The following is a 23,908-nucleotide window of genomic DNA, read 5'->3' on the forward strand; positions in this document are numbered from 1 at the left end:
TGAAGAGTAATGACATCTTAATATTCATGAATATAGGCTGTTAATATTCATGAATATAGGCTGTCTTTCCATTTATTTAGGCATTCTTTCTTTTAACAGTGTTTTGTAGTGAACAGGAAATTTTAATGCAAGGAATTATTAACTAGTAAGGATGCTTATTAAAAGGCAATAAAGAGAACACTAAAAGATAGAGAAAAAGAAAATATAGAAACAGCTACTAACTCTAGGTCTTAGGAAGAATAAATGAGGAAGGACCTATGTTTTGAAAAAGGAATCTCTCCTTAAGGACGAGATGCTGAGCACATCAGAGAGCACAGGGATGCCAGAGGAGTAACAGTCTACCTGTTTGTTTACAGTGCTGAAGGAACTTGCCAGGTGTGGCTTGCATTTGGTCTGTAGGAACAACCAGCTGAATTGACAAGAAATTCACTATAGGCTTTAGGAGAGCTGGAGGTGGTCCACAGGAAGCACCTATGGCCAGAAATTTCTTTGGAGAGTGTTGATAGCCACAGATGGAACATAGGAAGTAGTTTGTCGGGTGGCAGAAAATTTCACTTGGTACTGGTGAGCCCAAACTGGTCCACAGTGGATGGTCCACAGGGATACCAGAGAAGTTCACTAGAGTTAGTCAGTGAACTGTGAATGCTTCCGACAGCCACACCATAGGAAGAAAAAGAAAGACAGGATCTAGGAAGAAAAGCCCACCCTGGTATCACCAGTGTTCTTCCAACACCCTCTCTATTGACAAAGCCTAAAATATACCAGCTGGCAAGAGAAATTTTGAGTCCAATTTCAGTATTGCAAAGTACTTATGAAAGGGTAGATTTGGAGCTGAGAGGTAATAGATTATTTAGGGGGCACATTTTTTAATTTCTCATTGTTGTCAGTCTCAAGTCCCATCACATGACACTTCCAATGATTAATGTCTTCACTTTTTGCCCCTTGAGCTGTGCGTGGGTTGGGTAACAAACTCAGGCTAAAGTAGAGCAAATTCATGAATCTTGCCAGGATCAGTTTTTTTTTTTTTGGTCAGGCTAGGATTATACCCAATTCCTCTCCCCACCCCCATTCCTGCCTGCCATTTTGTGCTTATACTTAGGGCTCCTGAGTGCATTTGTAGTATGGTCAGTCAGAGATGTAGCCAGTTTATACTCAGATTCCAGTATTACTGCACACCTAAGCTTTTTTGAAGGACAAAAATGATTACAGGGAGATGCAATTTCTGGGGCACTGGGAAGTTGGGGGAGATATCTAGACTTTTTTTCCTGTGAGAATGTGCCTTTCCTGATAGCAAGCTTGATTGAAAACCAAGTGGCCTATGTTTCTAAACAGATTGTTACATCCAAATTTTTCCAGAATGGTGGAGCATAGCAGATAAGTGGCACAAATTGGGTATTTTTCACATTGGGCAGGATGTATCGAGATTGTCAGTGGCAGCAGTGCCCCCCCTACAGGAAATTTAGGAAAAGTCATGAAAGACCATTAGGTCTGGCAAGTGTGTCATCATTGCTCCTACTAAATAAGTCACTCCATCAATAATTTATAGCAGGGCCTCCCTGATGGCACAAGGGGTTAAGCACAGCACTGTGAAGCTATCCACAGCCTCTGAAGTATGAGTTCGATCCTGGCCAGCCAGGGAGCTACCCACATGGCACAGCAGACCTATCTCGCCCACTGCTTCCCTCAGCAGTGTATTTCAGTGGATCTGCCTGTTCTGTTCCCCACTCTGTCTCTGTTGAATCCTCACCCTCCACACCTCTGGCCTGCACCCCAGTTCTTTTATGCATAAAACAAATATAAAAAAATTATAGCAGATACTATGATCACTTTCCACTGATGGTTGAGTTATGTGCAACATTGCAACTGTATTTAATTTGCACTGATGTTTTAATAATCTATGTAGACATTTGCATTCCTTCAAAATCATTTCTACAGCTGATGGTTGGCCTAGAAAGCTGAATTGTTCAGTTTACTCAGAGGAACTGATAGGTAGAGGAGCTGAAGGCTGTAATTTTAGTTAGGTAATAACGGAGAAGTTGCTTTTTTGGTCCTCTTCCTCACAGGATGAGCATAATTAACCCCTCTATGCTCTGCAGTATCAAAGGAGACAGGATTTGAAAGTGCCTTGTAGAAATATTAGTAATAGGGGATGCCACACAGTTTGTGTTTTCCCACATCCATAAATTGAAAAGCTAACCCCCAAGATACAGGGCCTTTAGGAGGTAATTAGGTCATGAGGGCGCCTTTATAAAGAGATCCCAGAGAGTTTCTTTGCCCTTTCATCATGTGAAGACACAGTGAGATGGCTGTCAATGAGCAAGCAGTAGGTCTTCACCAGATATCAAATTTGCCTATATATATATATATATATTTATTTATGCATACAAGAACTAGGGTGTAGGCTGGAGATGTGTGGGGTGAGAGGATTTACCAGAGACAGAGTGGGGTGGGGAGCAGAACAGATGGATCTACTGAAATACACTGCTGAAGGGAGCAGTCTTCAGCTCCTCTACCTATCATTTCCTCTGAGTAAACTGAACAATTCAGCTTTCTAGGCCAACCCTCAGCTGTAGAAATGATTTTGAAGGAATGCAAATGTCTACATAGATTATTAAAACATCAGTGCAAATTAAATGCAGTTGCAGTGTTGCACATAACTCAGCCATCAGTGGAAAGTGATGGAGAGGTCTGCTGCGCCATGAGGGTTAACTCCCTGCCTGGGGATCGAACTCATGCCGCAGTGGCTGGCGATAACTTGATAGTGCTGAGACTTTAACCCCTGCACCATGAGGGAGGCCCCTAAAAATTATTAGTAATAAATACATAAACCAATTCCCAAAGTACATTTTAAAAATCCCCTTTATGAAGTCATTACCCAAGTTTTAATGCATCTTATATTGCAAGTTGTGCATGATACTGTGAAATAAAAGACAAGTTCAAATACCAAACATGGGTATATTGGGACCTTCTCTGTATAACAGCATTATAATTCCTTGAGAAATATTATGCATATTTTTTTAAAAGATGAGAAGTAGGGGGAAAGGGCAAAAAGCTCCGTGCAGCATTCTCAGTTCATTATTTCTCCATCTGCTACCGCATTTTCATAAAGGACCGTCCAATATAGTATAAAAGAAAAAAAATCACATTTATAGAAAAAAGATCACATTTCTCAAAGCTTACTGTGTACTATGCTCTAAATATTTTGTGAAATTAACTTATTTAACCATATAAAAGCTCTATGATGTAGACACTTCCAGTATCCCCCAGCACAAATTTAAAAAGAATAAAACCCAACAAATTCACAGTAATAGTTTTTAGTATACATCCTATTAGAATCGTATGTTAGTAAAAGCATAACTGGTGTTCCCACCAGCAGCAAAGCTTTACATTATACTTTATTTTTATTTAGAAGAAACTCCCAAACATATGAAACAAAGCAAGAATGTGCTTTAATAAAGTTGTCTCACAGTGCTGCTCAGCAATGGATGAAGAAATGTACAGCAAGAAGGACTAATTTACTCAGACTTCTGGTAGATAATATTTTTGGTCAGCTGTGCTGTCATTGGAAAAAAAGAAACAAATACTATATAAAACAGGAGAGGGGCAGCAATCCCACTGCCCACCTGTGACTACGCAGGTGCCTCTTTTCACCAACTCTCTCCTGCAGGGAAGCAGCTTCCTGCCTGCCAGTGACCTGCCAAGGCTGCCTGCCTGCAACCATGCAGGCTTCTCTTAGCAAACCTGTCCCTTCTGGGGTGGCTCTTCCTGCCCGCTTGTGTCTATGCAAGTGTGCTTTGCTTTTCTAATAAACCTGGTTTTAAATATATATATATATATATATATATATATATATATATATATAAAGGAGAGGGCTGGCACCAAGTGTATTAGTAATAAAATATGAAAGGAAGTGGAAAGTATTTGCTTTGCAGACAACTCAAGTTATATGAAGGTGGCTGATCCATATAATCAACAGTCCATGGCCTAGATTGAGTTTCCAATGATGCCATGACCTTGAACTTACTCCAAAAAATGTGTAGGCAAACAAAATAAACAGTTGAATATTTAAACATTTCTCATATCATCAAGATGAATGTAAACAAGATAGTGACAATGTAGTAAAAACTCAAATGGTTAAGGTTCTTGTTATAGTTTATTGAAAAATAAAGTCCTTCAACAAAATTACTAGCAGCAAAACTTAAAAGTATCTTAAAAGTGGGCCTCCCCGGTGGCTCAGTGGTTGAGCGCTGGGTTGCGAAGCTGCCCGCAGCCTCTGCAGTGCTGATTCGATCCCCGGCTGCTCCCCGGCCACTGGAGGAGGGTCCCACATGGCGCGCAGACCTTTCCTGTCCCCCGCTGCTCCCCTCAGCAGTGTACTTCGGTCCTTCTGCCTGCTCTGCTCCCTGCTCTGGCTCTGGTGAGTTCTCTCTCACCATCCCGTGCTTCTGACTGTGCCCAGTGCTTGTATAAATAAATAAAAAAAAAAAAAAAAGTATCTTAAAAGTATAAAGAATACTGAATGTGATTAAGGTCTTCTAGTTTATTTTTTTTTAAAGAGATTTATTTATGCATCCAAGAATAGGTATAGGCCAGAGGTGTGGGGTTGGGGGTTGGGGGTGGGGTGGGGATGTGGGAGGACTCACCAGAGAGCAGAGTGGGGAACAGAACAGATGGATCTACTGAAATACACTGCTGAGGGGAGCAGCGGGCAAGCCAGGAGAGGTCTGCTGCATCATGTGGGTTAGCTCCCAGGCCAGAGATTGAACTGTGTGGCTGTGGGTAGCTTCATAGTGCTGACTTAATCCCTGGTGCCACCAGGGAAGGCCAGGTCTTCTAGTTTAAACTGTAAAATCCATTAAAGAATTTAATGACAATATACAAATCAGACTGTTCTATTAGACCAAGTCTTAATTTTATGGTGCAAATGAAATAGTTTTTGAAAATGGTGCATTTCTGCCCTTATTTTTTTTTTTAAAGATTTATTTATTTATACAAGCACTGGGTAGTCAGAAGCGTGGGAGGGTGAGAGAATTCACCAGAGCCAGAGCAGGGAACAGAACAGGCAGCCTGATGAAGTACACTGCTGAGGGGAGCAGCGGGCACGGCAGGAGAGGTCTGCACGCCATGTGGTACCCTGGCCAGCCGGGGAACGAACCGGTGCTGCAGAAGCTGCAGGCAGCTTCGCAGCCCAGAGCTCAACTGCTGTGCCACCGGGGAGGCCCCATTTCTGCCTTTAAATATAAAAGTTAAAGTGAAGTAATTCACAATGAAGTAGAAAAGTTTTGGCAATGCATTCATGATGCTGTGCATACTTAAAGATCTAAGAATGACAGATAGTTTGTGACACTGTTATACCATTTTGATAAAGAAAAAAAAAGACAGCATGACTAGGGTGAGATGTTGACTTGCTACTGAACACAAACTGGGGGCAGTAGATCTAAGGTAATGTGACATGTATCTTTTAACAAGTATGCCAAAAATGATATATCCAGAGTGTTTTCTTTCAAAATAATCAATTTTTGCATTACAAACTTATAAACCCCACCACTACTCACTGAAAAACTAAGGTATGTAGGTAAAATTATAATCAGAATTATTGAGGTTATGAAAATACCTTTATAAAGTCTCTTTACTAAATACAAAGGCATATCAACTCAATTACTAACCTAGAATCTATAACTGGCTTTTAAGACTGGGTTGGCTTTCTCCTGCCACTTAGTACATTCTTCAATAAACCTCTCTGAATGTTCACATTCGTGTGCTCAGAGAACAAAAACACTTTAGATGAAATTATCAGTAAGGCAAATCTGTTATTGGGATAATGTACATCCTAAATTGTGAAGAAATTTTCAAGACTTTGCTTTTTTATCCTCACCACTGCGTCCTTCCAATTGCTAAGCTCGTCAAGAGATGCTTGCTTACTATATATTCATGAAATGGGGAAAATACTCTTATTGAAAGCTGAATAAATTCATACCCACATAATATTCTGCACCTTAGCCCAAAAGTACAGGTCTGGCCATAGCATTTAAAAGTGAGGAATAAAAGCCCTCTTTCACAGCTAGGAAGTCTGGCAATAAGAGAACTGGTTGTCTGAATTCTCAATAACCACGTGAGCCAACAGTTGAGTCATCTTTTTGATATTTTGATAATCTCCAGGAAATTCAGCAATCACTGGTGATACTGGCAAGAATCTCAATATTTTGAGGGCAGACAAGTCACAAGGAAATTTATTTTAAAATGAAGATATATGAACACACTTGTCTGCTGAAAGTCAGAGGGACAGGTTACAGATACAGGAAAGCCAAGATAAGTCCATGTCTACAGGACTTGGGAGGAGGCAGAATATGGAGAACAGGTTCTTTCTTGGTGGGATTTGCTATGGAGAGGAAGAACATTTTCCACTGAAAAGGCAAAGACAGAAACCCAAAAATTCTGGCAGCAGGTAGAAGAGAATGTTGAAATAGTGGGATAAGGGGGTTGGCAGTCAAGAGATAGCTCTGGAGAAAACAAGGTGCTAGGGGAGGACCTAGCTGGGAATTAAGAAAAATGAATGTGTAAATGAATAAATATTTGTTTAGTGCAGTGCCAGAATAGTGTTCTACAGTTACAGAAACAAACAGCGTTAACCAGACATCTATTAAAATCTTTGTGAAAAGATAGTTAAAAAGAATCCAGGAAAAAATACACAATCCAGATTTAAAAACCTTGAAAAAAAAGACCTATTATGACTTAATATTTGTGCCTCCTTCCTCCCTGTCAATGCATTATGTTTAAGCCAGAAGTCCACTATGTTAGTATTTGGAGATGGGACTTCAGGAAGTAAGTAGGGGTAGAAGATGTCACAGGAACAGAGTGGGAGCTCATGATGGATTACTGTGCTTATAATAAACACCAGTGGTTTTACTGTCTCCACGTGCACACAGAAAAAGAGTCATGTGAATATATAGCAAGATGGGGATGGACTGTAAAAATGAAACCCACCTTGTTGAAACCTTGATCTTGGGCTTCCCAGTCTCTGGAATTGTGAGAAATAAATTTCTGTTGCTAAATTCGTTGAGTCTATGGTGATTTGTGATGGCACCTTGAACTAAGAAGAAGCCTTTATAATTAAAACCCCAGGAAAGATACTGGATTTATAGAGTAAGAACAGAAAGCTGTTCTTAATTCTGGAGAAGGGAGATAAGAAAAATAAAAATGAACTTTTAGAAATTAAAAACATGATAATTGATACACATACAAAAGTCAGAGATAAAATCAAGGAAATTATCCCAGAAAGTTAAAAACAAAAGACAAAGAAATAGGAAGATAGGAAAAATGGAAGATTAATGCTGGAATTTCAGAAAGTAACAGAAACGAGCAGCAATTATTTTAAACAATGCAACATTTTTCCAGAACTGAAAGAAATGAGTCTGTTACCAAGAGGGCCTGCGAAATGCCCAAAGCCAATGAAAATACATACCCTCTCGGCTAGGCACTTCATGAAGTTTCAGAACAAAAGCTCGAGGTGGAAAGAAATAGGCGTTACAGAAACAACACGTTCAAGACTATTAAGCAGTGACTTCAAAACTCTCAAGGAAGGCGTTTTCTAACCTAAAATCCTGTGCTATCAATTAAATGCAAGATGTTCTCAGGCATATAAATTTATGAAAATCTCACCTCTATGTATCCTTTTCACAAAAAGCTACTAAAAGATGTCCATCTACAAATTACGGAACAGGGGCCTCCCTGGTGGCGCAGCGGGTTGAACGCAGCGCTGACACTGTCCGCAGCCTCTGCAATGCCGGTTCGATTCCTGGCCGGCCAGGAAGAATCCCACATGGCGAGGCAGACCTCTCCTGTCTCACCCACTCCTCCCCTCAGCAGAGTATTTCGGTCTGTCTGCCTGTTGTGCTCCCTGCTGTATCTCTGGTGAATTCGCTCACCCTCCCACACCTCTGGCCTGTACCCCAGTGCTTGTATAAATAAATAAATCGTAAAAAAAAAAAATTACGGAATAAATCAAGCAAAAAGACTGGTGTTCAGGATACACAGGACCTAATCCAGGAGCAAAGTACAATTGAGTTTCGGGCGCCACAGGGGCAGATGGCCTGGAGAGCAGCAGTTTCAACTGGAGCCCCAATTAATTCCAGGGGAGAAAAATGAAGTCTTTATCTGAGACAATGAATTGGATAGAGAGTAGTCAGTCTTCAAAGGGCATTTGTAATTTTGTGGTGAGTATGGGAAAATTGATAGGGAGGTGCTTTCAAAGGAAACAGAGAAAATTAACAATGGGAAAAGCAAATAGCGGTACAAGAAATGACACATAGCAATAGCCAATTATTTACTTGAGTCAAGGAAACAGTTCCACATAGGTTAAAAACTGACTACTAATCAAAAAATTGCTAACTCTCTCACTTCAGACTAGAGGAAGTGAAAATGGGAGAATGGGATGTATGGCAGTATACACAAATTCTCAACTGGCATAATAGAAAGTTATTACAGTAATTGTTAGAAATGTCAAGATTAATGTATAGTGAAAAGAGAGTTCAAAGAGGATACCTCTGTGGAGCAGGACTCAGCATTGGGGAGGCATAATGCTGGGGGCTGGCACTACTCATAATAATTTTATTAAAGATTATTTGAAATTTTAATCTATGTATATTACTTTGTTGAAAGCCTGAAACAAAGGTCTAAAAAGACATTTTCCTTCCTTTTCATTGCTTTACTCCTTTGTCCTCGAAAGATAAAACCGGTTATATAACAGCATAAAAAACAATTCCCTGATTTTAAAAAAGCTACAAATATCATAGTAGTAGAAAGGGTTTTATATGTAGTGCTTCTGAAATCAATCATCCAGGTATTTTTTGAACTTTTCTCAGGCAAATGTTTTGAGGAAATACAAATGTTACAATAATATTGAACAATTTATAGTGTAACAAATATATTTTAAGCAGCAATCGTCTATACATTTTCTAGACTAAAAAATACATCATTTTGCTTTGTGACAGTAAACTCCCTGTATTGCAGCTGCTATCCATTTCAGGGTATGCAACATCCCAAATTAAATTTACATGAAGAAATTAGGACTTCATTTGGAGCTTTGTAATATATTCAAAATGGTGTCATCACATGTTTAAAACGCACTTTTCCTTAAAAATATTAGAATGCTCTTTGAAAACCTACCATACTTAAGTTTTTCTGGCCTAAGGAAAAGAAAGTTTAGGAAGGGAAAACTGAACATTAAAAAAAAGTTTATTTCTAGCCCTGAAAGAACAAAATTATTGAACAGTCATCAAATACAGCAGTTAAAGTCAAGGTAACAATTAAATAATTGAATGGGATTAAATTAAAAATAAAAGGCAATATAAAATTTGAGGACAAAACAGAAAAAAAACCCAAACTATTTTCACTTAATTCCATTTCTACATATCAAAGGGAAAAAGAAAAAGCAACATATTCCTACCAAAGATGTTTAATTCCAATTATTGGCTATACTTGAGAATGAAAATTTGCTCGACAGAATTATACATTTCCCCCTCTTCATTTGGCAACATTCTAGAATGGTAAATGAGAAAGTCTTCAGCTCTCTCAAGGTAAGGCCAGTGCTTGATTCTCCTTTGGGATTCTCACATCTACCACACTGTCTTCACCACAGTGGTTGATGAATGTGTTGAGAGGGAAAAGTGTATTGTGTGTGTGTGTGTACACAGACTTTCTTTTACACACTTACACACACACACACACGGGAAACTGGATTTTACCTGTTGAAATATCTGTTGTGGGAGCAGTGGTGGAAAGGAAGACAATCTACATTTGACATTACTATGAAATTCCATTGTTAAAAACCTCCAAATTAGTATTAATTTGGTTTTAAGTTATAGTCTATAATGATTTTTTTTATATTTCACTGGATATGGATCTCAGTATGTTTTATAAAAATTAGTTTAAAAAAACCAATGCAAATTCTTTAAGCACCCATTTGTTCTCATTAGATATTGCCTGATCAGATCTAAATTATTCTGACTAGGATACAGTATATAAAAACATGTATTTATATGAGCCCTACAAAGAAATACTCATTAGGTAGTTTTAAATTGCTTGTTAAAGGCACAGGTTTGTTTAGGATTGGTGGTAATTAAATACATTTTAAGCAGCTTAATATTTCTATGTTGAAGGGAAGAGAATTTATATAATGTGCCAGGCATTCAACACATGAAGACAGAGTTGTGTCAGCCTTGGTTTCTTATGCTATCTCAATCAATCCACGCAACTACTATACTAGGTAGGATAAAATATTCAATATTTTCATGGTTTCCCAGTTTTAACTGTCCCTTAAAGCAGCAAAAGGAACTACAGGAGAAGGAAACTTTAAGACCGACAAAGTCTGAAATATAATAAATAAGTACTATAGTAATATTGTTCTAATTACACAAGAGGACTAAAGAGGACAATTAAGGTAAACATTTAGATTTAAATGGGAATTTTCATTCTAAGGTGATGACAAAGTGAATATAAAAGGCAATTATTTAAAAAAGAAACATGAATCTTGATTCAGATAAAATTTTTCTTTCAACAGATTTTGAACATTTTAATTTAAAATGAGCTAATAAATCACAATTCCATATTGCTTATGATTATTTTGTTTTAAAATGACACATTTTAGAATTAACCAAAGTATATTTCTATAACAAGTTAGTTTATCTGAATTAAGTAAAGACTAAAACCACAGTGTCGCTCCCTTAATCTGGGAGTCAGGTTTTAATGACAAAGTCCGTTGCCAGCAATGGACATACAGGTAACTATCAAAGAAGTTGTAAATACAAATCCCAAACTGCTTCTATAAACTGAAAAGACCTTTGTTGAGGTCATAAGCATAAAAATGTGGCATTGGCACTGTATTCAATCAGTATGATCTTTATGACTTATGCATGGCAGTGCCTTCCAGAGTGGTCATGATGATCAGTCTTATCTAGTTGTTCTGTGTTATTGGTAGAATCTTCTTTATCAGAATCCATTCAGACAACTATTTACAAAAAATGTTCAAATCTGGAATTCAAGAGGCACTGTAATAAACAAGCCTGTTATTGTAAATTTAGTAATAGCTCAAGATCAATATAATCCAGACAAAAATCAAAGAATCAAGTTGAAGAGACCATTAAGTGCTCTAGATAAGTTTCACAAAATATCTTATCATTTCTTCTGAAAATCCTTCTGCATTATCAATTTAATTAAACAAAACCCCATTTCTTATCCTTACGTGTATATTTTTCACACAGACATGCTGGGAATGACAGTAAACATACCCCTGTTTCCCTAATGCAAAGCTAAAACATTAAAATCACTTTTATTCATGATTTGTATGAGTGCAGGATGGTAAGGTGTGAAATTAATTAGGAAGGGATGGTGGAAAAATGTCAGAATTAAGCCACAAATTTTTCTCTTGTATGTGGCTCTTGGCCTCTTAGATGGGACAATACTGTCCCCAATGGCAAACAAGGACAGAGGAGAGAGGAAGGGAAAAGAGAGATCCTCTAATAATGCTATTGGTCACAGACCTTTTCATCTTTAAAAAAAAAAGTATTACTATCAATAAACACATTTTTCTTCCTTTCTCTATTTCTTTTTTTACATATTATTTATTTGAAAAAAGTAACTCAACATCTCAAATGATCATTAAATGTATCAATAATTTGTTACTTAAGTTCTCATAGACAGTAACTTGTTGGTAATGGGTTGGGAACAATGTAACTTACAACAAATCTCTATAGTTTACTGGTTAGAAGCTGTGCCTTTATATAACTGACATTTCTTTCATGGATATAATCTCATCTAATTATTTTAGAGCTCACCAAGATTCAAGACCCTCACTTTGTCTCTACCAGTCCCAAGTATGTTTTGCCTTTTAATGGAAAAACTTAACTTTGAACTTCTAAAAATTCAATGGTTATTATATTATTTACCATGGGGGGAAGAAGGGGAGAACAGGGTAAGAAAGGGTTAATTAAAACACAAACAAACTAACATTACAACATATACAGAAACATTTCAAAAATGAAAGAATAAATGGGAGGTGGGGAAAAAAGGAGGAAAAAGAGTGGCGCCAACCGAAGACAAAGAGCCCAAGTTGGAACCAGAACAAATCACTTTGGTTCCTGAAGCCAAATCTGAAGAGAATATAGTCAAAAAGGAAAATAAAACTGTAAAGATATATAGTCCATGGGAATTCATTTTCTGACTCAATGATTTAGTTATAAATATAGATTATTAGTCGTCTCTCTATACATGTAACAAATGCCAAACTCACTACCATGAAATTTCTAAAACTGACTTTTCACATTAGGTTAAAAGGTTAAAAATCACATACTTTTCTTCCCTTCCTTCAGTTCAGGTTCTGAACTGAAATATTACATGTAACAACAGCTGGTCCTAACTTCTATATAAAGTTAAACCATATCAAGCTCCTCTGCCAATATAAAGAGCTACATAATTTCTATCACACTTGCCTTGAATTTAGGATTAAGAAAACTTTCTCAAAGCAACTCAAAAGGAGCATGTCAAGGGGAAAAAAAGCTATGAAGAGCTTAAAGAAGACTAGCAGATGAATCAAATAATTTGAAAAAAATCGAATCTGCCATTCAAGTATTAAAAATACCCCAAGAGGGACAATGAATGGGATCTATTACAATGCAGTCAGCAAAATAAAATACAATTCTCAAGCACGATAAATGACCCTAATGGGCTGTTGCTGAAAAAAGGCTAGTGATTCAGTCCACAATTCCTTTTGGACCCTAAAGAAGGGATTCGATAGAAAGCTGTCATTCTATTTTGCAATTTTCTCTTGGTTGTCTTCAGGAAGTAGTTTGTTTTTTTCTTCCTTGTATCCAGACCTTTTCTCTATAACCTCCCAAAAGAGTAATAACTTTCATATATTAAAATACTTCTTTTAGAAAATGGAAAAAAGAATATGAGGCCACGACAAGGATGTTAACGGTTACTCTTCATTGCTTCTTTAGCTGCCATGATGAGTGGTGTCAAGCTAGATAATGGTTTGGCCAATTTCAGGAAGGGATGCTGCCAGAAAGAGGTAAACAAATATATAAATGCCATTAGTTCAGAAACAAATTTTTCCTTTTAACTAAGCTCCAAAGACTAATTTATGGATTGTAATTTACTTAATAAATATATGCATAAAACAATATTATCAATAGTTTGCAATATAGCCTTTTAGTTTTTCTCCTATGAAATCTCAGTTAAATGACAGAGATACCTATGTCATCAATGAACTGGTCTAAGAATTGATAATATGAAAGACTCTTTTATCTGTTATAGTATTATGGGTATTTTATTCCCAGCAGATGAAACCTTAAACTGCAGCAGTTGCCATGCTGCTGTGAAATGTCATTGTTAATCCTGTGTAAACTCCCTGTTGTTTACTCAAAAAAGAAACCTTTTCTAGAAACTGTTTAATTTCCAAATTCACCTGTAATAATTCTTTGGCTGAACCCCTTTTCTCCACATCCATCTCCAAACATCGATTCAAGAAATCCCGAAATATTGGGGAAAGTTTCTCTGGATTCTGAAGTTCTGGGGTTCCGTTAGTTGCTATCAGGTATAAAGCCTAAAAATGAAAGAATATCTTAGACATACAGTAGTTCAAAAAGTGAGGTGGTATTTTACAAAGTCTATAGGTCTTTATTTATTACTCATCCTCTCTCCCCCTCCGTTTTTACTTCTTTAAAGGCAATCATCCTAAAGTTAGGTTATTACCTAAACCTATTTTGATTAGATATTTTTCTTTTCTTTTTATATTTTACATTCTCCTAAGTTCTTTTGCAAAAATTAGCTTCATCTCTTTTTTGTGGATTATACATATGATACATATCGGTAAATGAACTATATGTAATACATAAGGGTATAGAGATAAATGACCACAATCACACAATCAATACATTGTATTTCGTTTACCTTTCTCAAGGTTTTTGCTAGTCAACTACATTAGCTTAGCTATATTGATACAGCTATAGCTATATAAGCAGAGCACAGAGGACTTTTAGGGCAGCAAAAATATTCTATATGATACTAGAATGAATGCATGCTATTCATTATATTTGTCCAAATCTATAGAATTTACAACACCATGAGTGAATGCTAATATAAATCAGACTCTGGGTAATAACAATATTGTCAATGTAGGTTCACTGACTATGAAATATAACCTCTAGTAAGGAATGTCGATAATGGAGGTTATACATGTGTGGGAGAGGGGCTATATGGGAAATTTCTGTAAATTCCTTTCAATTTTGCTGTTATTTCAGGCAAGGAGGATTAATCTGGTTCCTGTTATTCCATCTTTACAGGAAGCAAAAGTTTCTGTACATCAAGTTTTCTACAATTCAGTTTGCCAATTCCAATAATCAACTTCTCATCTTACTTGACACAACTAGTTTCTGACAAGCTAATTTCTTTTTAATTAATTAATTATTTTAAATAAATTTTATTTTTATATTCCCCATACAATTGCAACCCCCTTATTTTGACCACAATTCTTCCCCTCCCCGCCCCCCACCCCCCATAGAGTGTCTCTGGTTCATAGTTTTTTGTTGATTTTGATTTTCACTTTCTTATAGTTATTCATTTTCCTGGTCCTTTATTTAAATTTTCTAGATTCCTGCTATGAGTGAGACCATCCGGTATTTTTCTTTTTCTTCCTGGCTTATTTCGCTGAGCATGATCCCTTCCAGCGCCATCCATGTTGCTGCAAATTGCATGTGTTTATCTTTTTTGAATGCTGAGTAATATTCCATGGTGTATATGTACCACATCTTCTTGATCCAGTCATCTATTTTTGGGCATTTGGGTTGTTTCCAAAGCTTAGCTATTGTAAACAGTGCTGCTATAAACATAGGGGTGCAGGTGCTCTTTGGAATTGATGTTTCTGTGTCCTTTGGGTAAACACCTAGGAGCGGAATTGCTGGATCATATGGAAGCTCTATGTTTAGTAGGTCCAGAAATCTCCACACAGATCTCCATAGTGGTTGGACCAGTTTGCACTCCCACCAACAGTGCAGGAGAGTTCCTTTTTCTCCACATCCTCGCCAACATTTGTTGTTGCTAGTTTTTTTAATATGTGCCATTCTTACTGGTGTGAGATGGTATCTCATGGTAGTTTGGATTTGCATTCCCCTGATTACAGGTGATGTTGAACATTTTTTCATATGCCTGTTGGCCATTTGCATTTCCTCTTCAGAGAAGTTTCTTTTTAGCTCTTCTGCCCATTTTTGACAGGATTATTTTCTTTGTTGTTGTTGAGTCTCATCAGCTCTTTGCAGATTTTTGTGATCAGTCCTTTATCATTAGTGTTGTGTGCAAAAATGTTCTCCCAGTTGGTGGGGTTTCTCTTTGTTTTTGTTATTGTCTCTTTTGCTGTGCAGAAGCTCTTTAATTTGATGTAGTCCCAGCTGTTTATCTTAGCCTTCACTATCACTGCTTTGGGTGATGTGTCTGTAAAGATGTCTTTGATGTGCATATCACGTAGTGTTTCGCCTATATTTCCTTCTATGTATTTTAAGGTTTCAGGATTTATGTCTAGTTCTTTAATGCATTTTGAGTTGATTTTTGTGTATGGTATGAGGTAGTGGTCAAGCTTCATTCTTTTGCATGTAGCGACCCAGTTTTCCCAGCACCATTTATTGAACAAACCTTCTTTGCTCCAATGCATATTCTTTGCTCCTTCTGACAAGCTAATTTCTAACTCATTTTTCTGCATGCAGAATCCAGGGCCTGTGTTTATTTGGCTTTATCTACTTTTCTGGTCATTCCTTCTCAGTCTCCTTTACTGGTCTGTCATACCAACTCTTACCTATGGAATGCCTCAGAGTGTAAGCTGATTCTTTCCTACTATCTATCTAGGCCTACTTGAACTGGTAGTCTTGCTGAGTCTCATTTAAAGGATTTCTATAGCTAAACAAGTCCCAATTTTATCGCTAGTCTGGATCTCAGATGTGCATACCCAACAGCCAATTCATCCACTTAGATGTCTGAATAGGCATCTCAAATGTAACATGCCTAAAACATGTTAAAACTCACCTTTTGATCTCCCAGCTGCCATGCCCAATGCTCTAGTCTCTTTGCAACCTTCCCCATTTCAGTGAAGGCAAACCTCAATTTTATTATTCTAGGTGCTTTGGTCAAACTCTTGGGGTCATTTCTCACTCTCTTATGTAGGTTCTCCTTTAAAACTATATCCAGAATCCATGTACTTTTCCCCTGATACCATTCTGGTCTGAGATACCAAGATTTCTTGCCTGAATTATTATAAGGGCCTCCTAACTCATCTTTCTCCTTCAGCTTTTATCTCAAGGAATTTTTTCTTAACAAAGCAGTCAGAATAATCCTTCTCAAAACTCTAATGATTTTCTCACCTTATCTAGGATAGAAGCAGAATCCTTACAAAAACCTACTAAGGTATAAACAGTTTGGCTTCATTTCTTCTCTGATCTACCTTTTGTTCTGCTATGTTGCTCACTGCATGTTAGCAATGCTGGAATCCTTCAAGATCTTTGACTTCATCAGGAATATTCCTGCTTTTGCATGTTGCTGTTCCTTCTGATTGGAACATCCTTCTCTTAGGTAGCTGAGTATCACTATCTTACCTCTTCTGTTCAAATGTCACTCAGTGAAGTTTTCCCCTAGTATTTTTTTCAAAATCAGACACTGAATTCTCCCTTCCTGTCCCTAGTACTTAAGAGCGCATCATTTAATACATTTTTTTTTTTTGGTGAAGTGTAGTGTAGGGGTGGTGAAAGGATTTACCAGAGACAGGCAGATTTACTGAAATACACTGCTAAGGGGAGGAGCAGGCAAGAAAGGAGAGGTCTGCTGCACCATATGGGTTAACTCCCTGGACGGAGATCAAATTCAGGTCATTGCAGTAATAGCACTGAGACAACCCCTATGCCACCAGGGAGGCCCCACATATCACTTTATTACATATTCTTATTTATTTTGCCTATTGTCTCACTACTCCTTCTATGAAGAGGAATTTTTCTTGGTTGTTGTAGCTAGCACTTTGAACAGTGCCTGTGACAAAGACTTAGGTACTCAAATCATTGTTTAACAAATGAGTAGAATTAGAGGGTTTAAAAATTCTTCTGAAAAATATTCTAAAAGTAATAATCTATAAAAGTACTTTAATTGCTCACTTGAACTGGAGTCTCTGCAATGGGATGAAAAACACTCAGGAAGAAGATCTTTATGATCTGATGCCATCAAGCCAGGGCAACACCTACACATACACATTACTTTTGACACCTATTAATAGCATGTCCAATTTATTTTGGGAAATTTTTTTTTATTTTTCTGGCAATAAGTTTGTAGTACATATGATAATTTAAAACTTTTAAAAATAATACTATGAAAATTACTTTTTTAAAGTGTACAATTCAGTATTTCTAACATATTCACTGGAAGGTTCAAACATCATTACTAACTTCAGAATACTTCCATCCTGCCATAAAGAACTCCCATGGACATTACTGTCACCCCCTATTCCCTCCTTTTCTCAGTTGCTGGAAACCACAAATCTGCTATCTCTATGGGTTTATCTGTTCTAGAGCTTTCATATATAGCTTATCCTCATTATTTGCAGATTCCACACATGTGAATTCAGCTACGTGCTAAAATTTATTTGTAACCCCAAAATCAATACTCTTGATGTTTTTGTAATATATTTTTTTAAAGATTTATTTCTTCATGCATACAAGAACCGGGGTACAGGCCAGATGTGTGGGAGCATGAGAGGATTCACCAGAGACAGAGCGGGAAACAGAACAGGCAGACTGACCAAAGTACACGGCTGAGGGGAGCAGTGGGCGAGGCAGGAGAGGTCTGCCACACCATGTGGGGATCTCGCTGGCTGGCCCGTATGAAACCTGTGGTGCAGAGGCTGCAGACAGCTTCCCAGCACTGTGCTCAAGTGCCTGCGCCACCAGGGGAGGCCCTGTTTTTGTAATTATTGACGGACACTTGCAGAGAGGTGAAAAGCATAGTGCTAAGTATTCCTAAGTGCAAGAAGGCTGGAACGTGTCTTATTGAGAAAACACAGGTGTTTGATAAGTTTCATTCAGGCATGAGTTATAACGCTGGTGGTGTTATAACTAAGTACTGAATCAAACAACGTATTAAATTAGGTGTCCTTAAACAGAAACACTAAATATAAGGTTATGCATTTATCAGTTGATAAAATGTGTCGAGAGGCTCACAGAAAACCAACCCTGTATTTCACCAAGAAGCAGTGGTTCAGTATTTGTTAACTTAAGAATTCACCTTAAATGGAATCATATAACGTATGATCTGTTGAGTATGACTTCTTTAACTTAGCATAATGCTTTCAGATTCAATGTTACAGTGTTTTTGCATTTCATTCCTTTTATATGGTCAAACAGTATTAAAATGCATAGGCATACCACTTTTGTTTATTATTTAGGTTGTTTCCACCTGTACTATTATGAACAAAGCTGCTATGAACATTTGTGTTTACGTTTTTGTGCAAATGTAAGTTTTAAATTCTCTTGTGTATATATCTACCAGTGGAAATGCTAGTGGTAAAAGGGAATGTTAAATTTCAGAGGAACTGTCAAATGTTTTCGAAAATACACACCATTTTACATTTCCACTAGTCATGTCTGAAGCCTCCAATTTCTCCACATTCTCATCAACACTTGTTACTATCTTTCTTTTTGATTATAGTTGTTCTTGTAGGTATAAAGTGGTATCTTGCTGGGGTTTAGATTTGTATTTCCTTAATAACTACTGATGCTGAGCCATATATGATAATTTAAGAGTAGGAAAAAAAGGGGGAAGGAAGGACACCCAAACTCTTTACTTCAACTACTGGAATATATAATTGTTTACAGTCTACTGATCTCACTTGTATCTCAGGACCCTCACTCTTGTTTGCATATGGGCTTTAACATCACCACCTACACAGTTTTTTTCATAGGTCTATTGTTTTCCTCTTTTCTGTGACTGGAGCTATGGAGGCCAAGGTCCAAAATTGATAACCTGAGGGTATATATCTAGGGACACTAAACTTTATAGGAAATGAGCAAATTCTTACTTATGTGTAAAATTATATAAGTGTGATCATTTATGGTCACTGTTATAACAACATATGAAACCATATAGCTTGCTGAAAATCTACTAACATTTTAACTAAGACATTCAACTTAATAACTTAGAAGCAAATGGTTTTTATTTGCAGAGTAAGGCCAGAGACTAGATTTTATCAATTTTGCATCCTAAATTCTGGGCCAGCACCTGGCACAAGCAGATTCTAATTATATGTTTTAAAGAAAAGTATTTTACGTAAAATAAGGTTGGTTTAATTGGTCTTACCCTCAAGGGATTTTCATTGAGGTATGGAGGCTCTCCTTCTACCATCTCAATAGCCATTATACCCAGAGACCATATGTCCACTTTAGGGCCATAAGCTTTCCGTGTAACCACCTCTGGTGCCATCCAGTATGGTGTTCCAACCATGGTACTTCGTTTGCTCTGCTCAGGAGTGATCTGGGCACAGAAACCAAAGTCGGCTATAAAATAAAAGGGAACATCAAGAGTTAATATTGCCCATGGATAGTTTTATCAAAAGTTCACTTTAGATCACTTAATTACATTTGACTAGTCAGCCTCTTATTTTTTTAAGATTGTATTAGTAGGGGCCTCCCCGGTGGCGCAGCGGTTGAGCGCTGGGTTGTGAAGCTGCCCAGGGCCTCTGCGGTGCCGGTTCGATCCCCGGCTGCTCCCCGGTCACCAGAGGAAGGTCCCACATGGCACACAGACCTCTCCTGCGGCCCACTGCTCCCCTCAGCAGTGTGCTTCGGTCCTTCTGCCTACTCTGCTCCCTGCTCTGGCTCTGGTGAATTCTCTCACCCTCCCGCGCTTCTGACTGTACCCAGTGCATGTATAAACAAACAAACAAACAAATAAACATGCCTCTAAAAAACAAAAAAACAAACAAAAAAAAATTGCATTAGTAAGTAAACCAGTGAACGAGAATGAATTAACAAATATTTTGCTAATGTTACATACTCTCATTTGTTTACTTCTAATGCTCATAAGTGGGCATAAAGGGTAAATTATCAAGATCTTTTCTTCTAAATAATTCTACCCCAAATTTTTTTTTGATTTTTTTTTTTTTTTTAATTTATTTATACAAGCACTGGGTACAGTCAGAAGCGCAGGAGGGTGAGAGAATTCACCAGAGCCAGAGCGGGGAGCAGAACAGGCAGAAGGACCGAAGCACACTGCTGAGGGGAGCAACGGGCGACAGGAGAGGTCTGCGTGCCATGTGGGACCCTCCTCCGGGGCCGGGGAGCAGCCGGGGATCGAACCAGCACTGCAGAGGCTGTGGGCAGCTTCGCAACCCAGCGCTTAACCGCTGCGCCACAGGGGAGGCCCCTACCCTAAATTTTTTTAAGATATAGTTGAAAAAGGGCTAAAAGAAAAAATCACCAAAGGTGACTACATGTAGTAAATCAGACAAAGGTGAAGAAGTGGTAACTATTTTGAAGAGAAGAGGCAGAAGCTAGAATTACTAAGTATCCAACTTGGTAGAGAGCCTAGAAAAAGAACACAGTTAATTCAACTGTATCAAGAAGGTTCTTATCAGCATTATTCTATTCCAACCACCTTATTTTATAAGTGAGAAACAGAGTTTAACAGTGTTATTTAGCGGGAAAGTCAGGGTTAGAATCTAGAATTTTTTCCTCCTCTCCAGTGTTAAACCCATTTTACCCCATTTGTAAATACGGTCAACATTTATGTTTGTAAACTTGAGAATTTTTGTTATGCAGTTATATATGTACAAATAAGATCTATGAACTACTTGGTTTATTTTACATAATTATCTGGTAAGCTGTTGTTTAAAATTCATTTTTAAAGAGCTTTTTATACTAGCACATTTCCCTATCTCATTACCTTAACCACAGATTATTATTGAATATAAAAATATCATAAATTATCAGTCTCCCTACTGTTTGATATTTAAGATATTTTTGTTTAAAAAAAATTTTTCTTACAATGTTGCAGAGCACAACTTTGTATTTATTGTCCTCAAGAGGGCATGGTTGGAACTGAGAGATTATAGCCAGTAGGAAAGGGATCTTTAGAATATTTTCCATGACTCAACCACATCTGATATAGAAGGTAATTAGGTAAAAGAGGCTTACATGTCCCACCTCTACCCTCTTGAAATCCGTGATTCAGCAAGTAGTAGCTGTCCTGTTGAGAGTGTATTTTTTATCATTATCCCTCTCCTTCATACACTAAGTTATAAAAACATTAATAGCATTTTTTCACTTTTAAGAAAAAGCAGAAGATTACAGTAAACAAAGAGTATTTATTTGTTACTCACTAAGTTTAACTGATCCTTCCATTCCCAAAAGCACATTGTCACTTTTGATGTCTCTGTGGATCACTTGATTAGCATGTAAAAACTCCAATGCCTGTAAACACTGAACAGAAGAAAAAAATCTGTCAATGCAAGGACTTCTAAAGTCTACCAGAGGTTCACATAGCAGTTATGGCTTCAACACTACTTCTAGTTTCCAGCAGAAGACCCTACAATACTTACGTTTGTAAAGAAAAAGGCATCCTCTTACGTGTGAAATAAAGATGCCTTAACTAATTAGCTCCTCTTCCTCCCTCCTCTGGTGTTACCCAGAGACAATTACTATTTATTTAGTCCTATCTCTGCCACTGATTATTTAAAACCCTAAAAATACCACTTAGTTTTAATGTTTTCATTTATAAAATTGATGGGTGGGTCTATATAATTTCTAGGCCTTTCCAAGTTGGAATGCTAGGTATACAGCACTTGATGAACATATGCAAGGCTCTTTAGAAATCATTTGAAGAGTAAAAGATAAATTTGTGACTATACCTACTTGAATCTGAAATTTTCAGAAAACTAGTCAATGCAAGTCACTGAAAAGTGGATAAGATCCTGGATGCTCTGGTACCATCACTGTCATGTAAATTGTTTCTTCACTTACTATGGTAGATTTTACATGAACTCACAGCCACAACCTAAATATAACTTCATATGCCACGTTACAGAAAACACTGACTAAAAAGTGAGGCAAAACTCCCATTTCCTTAAATATAAGAACAAGATCAGATATTAAAAAATTTGCTTGCCCCGGTGATTTTAAACATAAACTGAGAGTGCAAGTTGTAAACTAGGAAAAAACTGTGTTTTTATGCCTCACTCCCATCAAGAGATTAACAGTCTCTACATCATTAATAATAAAAACCCATCAAAATATTCTATTATTTATTCAAGAACAAAAGATAAGCTGTGTATTATCTTACATTTACCAAGAATTTAAATAGAGTACTGAAAAGAACCAATTCCCAGAAAAACACCTGTACAGATAAAAAAAAAACAAACTTATGACAATTAGAGATACTCCTAAAATATTTTGTCATTGTGAAAAAAATTATTAGAAAAACTAAGAATAAAGTACATTCTTGTAAAGGTTTCAATCTGCTTTTAAGTGGCCAAGTATTATGTGTTTAGGGATATCATATTCATAATTATTAGAGTTATTTCCTTCCTTCCTAAAACAACAAAAGGGGTAGAGCATACTTAATTCAGAATTACAATTTTAAAAGAACACTTCTTTTAATACTTTAATAAAAGCTGAAAAGGAAAATACTGTATCATTCTTAGGTAAACAGTGTTTCCAATCCAATTACCTATTACCCTAGAAAAGCTGAAAATCAAACCATAGAAAACACAATGGTCTTATGAACGTTAATAATGTTATCCATTGTGACAATGATTCCTAGGATATTAGAAGTAGTATCACAGTTTCAATGACATAAAGCAAACCATTAACCTAAATCTGAGTTGTAGTAAAAGATCAGATGGGAGAAGGAAGGTTTCTATTTTGGCTTATACTTAGATAATTTGGCAGAATTCTACTCACTTGAGCAAACAGTACTACTTAATGAATATCAAGAAATTCTCCAATTATTAGCAAGAAAGCCAGTTTCTTCACCTTCAATAAGATAATTGGAATAAGAAGTGGACTTATTTAAGGCAAACATGTCTGAGATAGTTCTTGTTTCCGCTGTTGAGCTGTATATGAAACATCAAAGTATCCTATTTGCATGAAAAATTACAATGATCACCCCACTGTAATTTACCTATAAGTTGGGCTCTTCAAATGTCCACACTTCATCCCACAATTATCTTATACATTAAGGAAGGGATTGGAACTCTCCACTCATGATGTGGAAATAACTTGTAGAGAATGTGTACATAGAAAGTATCTTATATAATAAAATCACCTAGGCCAAAAACATTACCCCCTTTCACCTCCTACTAGGCACAATTATCACCCTAAGTTATCAAAAAGTGAAGCAAACTTACCTCTCTGCATACAGCAGCAATCTGTGCTTCATCCATGCAAGTTTCTGTTACAACATCAGTGAGTGATCCCCCAGCAAGGTACTCCATTACCACAAACAATTCATCTCCCACCAGGTAACTAAAAACAAAACAAAACCAAAATAACCCAAAAACTACAAAACCAAAAACTAATAAATACACAAAGCAAACTCACATTTTTACTTTTCTAAAAACACGACACTCTATGTTAGGCATTCTGATAACAAACCAAAAGCTGCTATGCAACGATATAGAAAAATAACTGAGGGTCATCATGATTTTCTTGAATCACTCTAAAATTTGCCCACAATTTTAACTTGAATGGGTATATGGATTATTTCCATTAAAATAACTCTGTAAGGTAGGAATTATTTGCCCTTTTTTTTCCAGATAAAGAAACAAGGCTTGGAGAGGTTAAGTAACTCATTAAATATCTCAAAGCTGTTGAGAAACAGAATCTGAAGCTAA

General features: G+C 37.0%; 1 protein-coding gene across 3 annotated transcripts in view; it reads right to left on the bottom strand.

Annotated features, from left to right (window-relative positions):
• Window positions 1–7,990: 7,990 nt before the first annotated feature.
• The window catches only part of PAK2 (p21 (RAC1) activated kinase 2), a 71,830-nt gene continuing 55,912 nt past the window's right edge, over window positions 7,991–23,908 (bottom strand). For all 3 annotated transcript variants that reach the window (XM_054700479.1, XM_054700478.1, XM_037525346.2), the window contains exons 11-15: window positions 23,423–23,540; window positions 21,398–21,497; window positions 19,378–19,574; window positions 13,463–13,600; window positions 7,991–13,053 (exon numbers count right to left, since the gene is read on the bottom strand). In XM_054700479.1, coding sequence (XP_054556454.1) covers window positions 12,967–13,053; window positions 13,463–13,600; window positions 19,378–19,574; window positions 21,398–21,497; window positions 23,423–23,540 — 640 coding nt within the window. In that variant the 3' untranslated portion in view covers window positions 7,991–12,966. The remainder of the gene's footprint in view (window positions 13,054–13,462; window positions 13,601–19,377; window positions 19,575–21,397; window positions 21,498–23,422; window positions 23,541–23,908) is intronic.

Source organism: Talpa occidentalis, unplaced genomic scaffold, assembly GCF_014898055.3.
Source record: "Talpa occidentalis isolate TD23 unplaced genomic scaffold, MPIMG_talOcc4v2.1 talOcc4.4, whole genome shotgun sequence".
NCBI classification, from domain to species: Eukaryota; Metazoa; Chordata; class Mammalia; order Eulipotyphla; family Talpidae; genus Talpa; species Talpa occidentalis.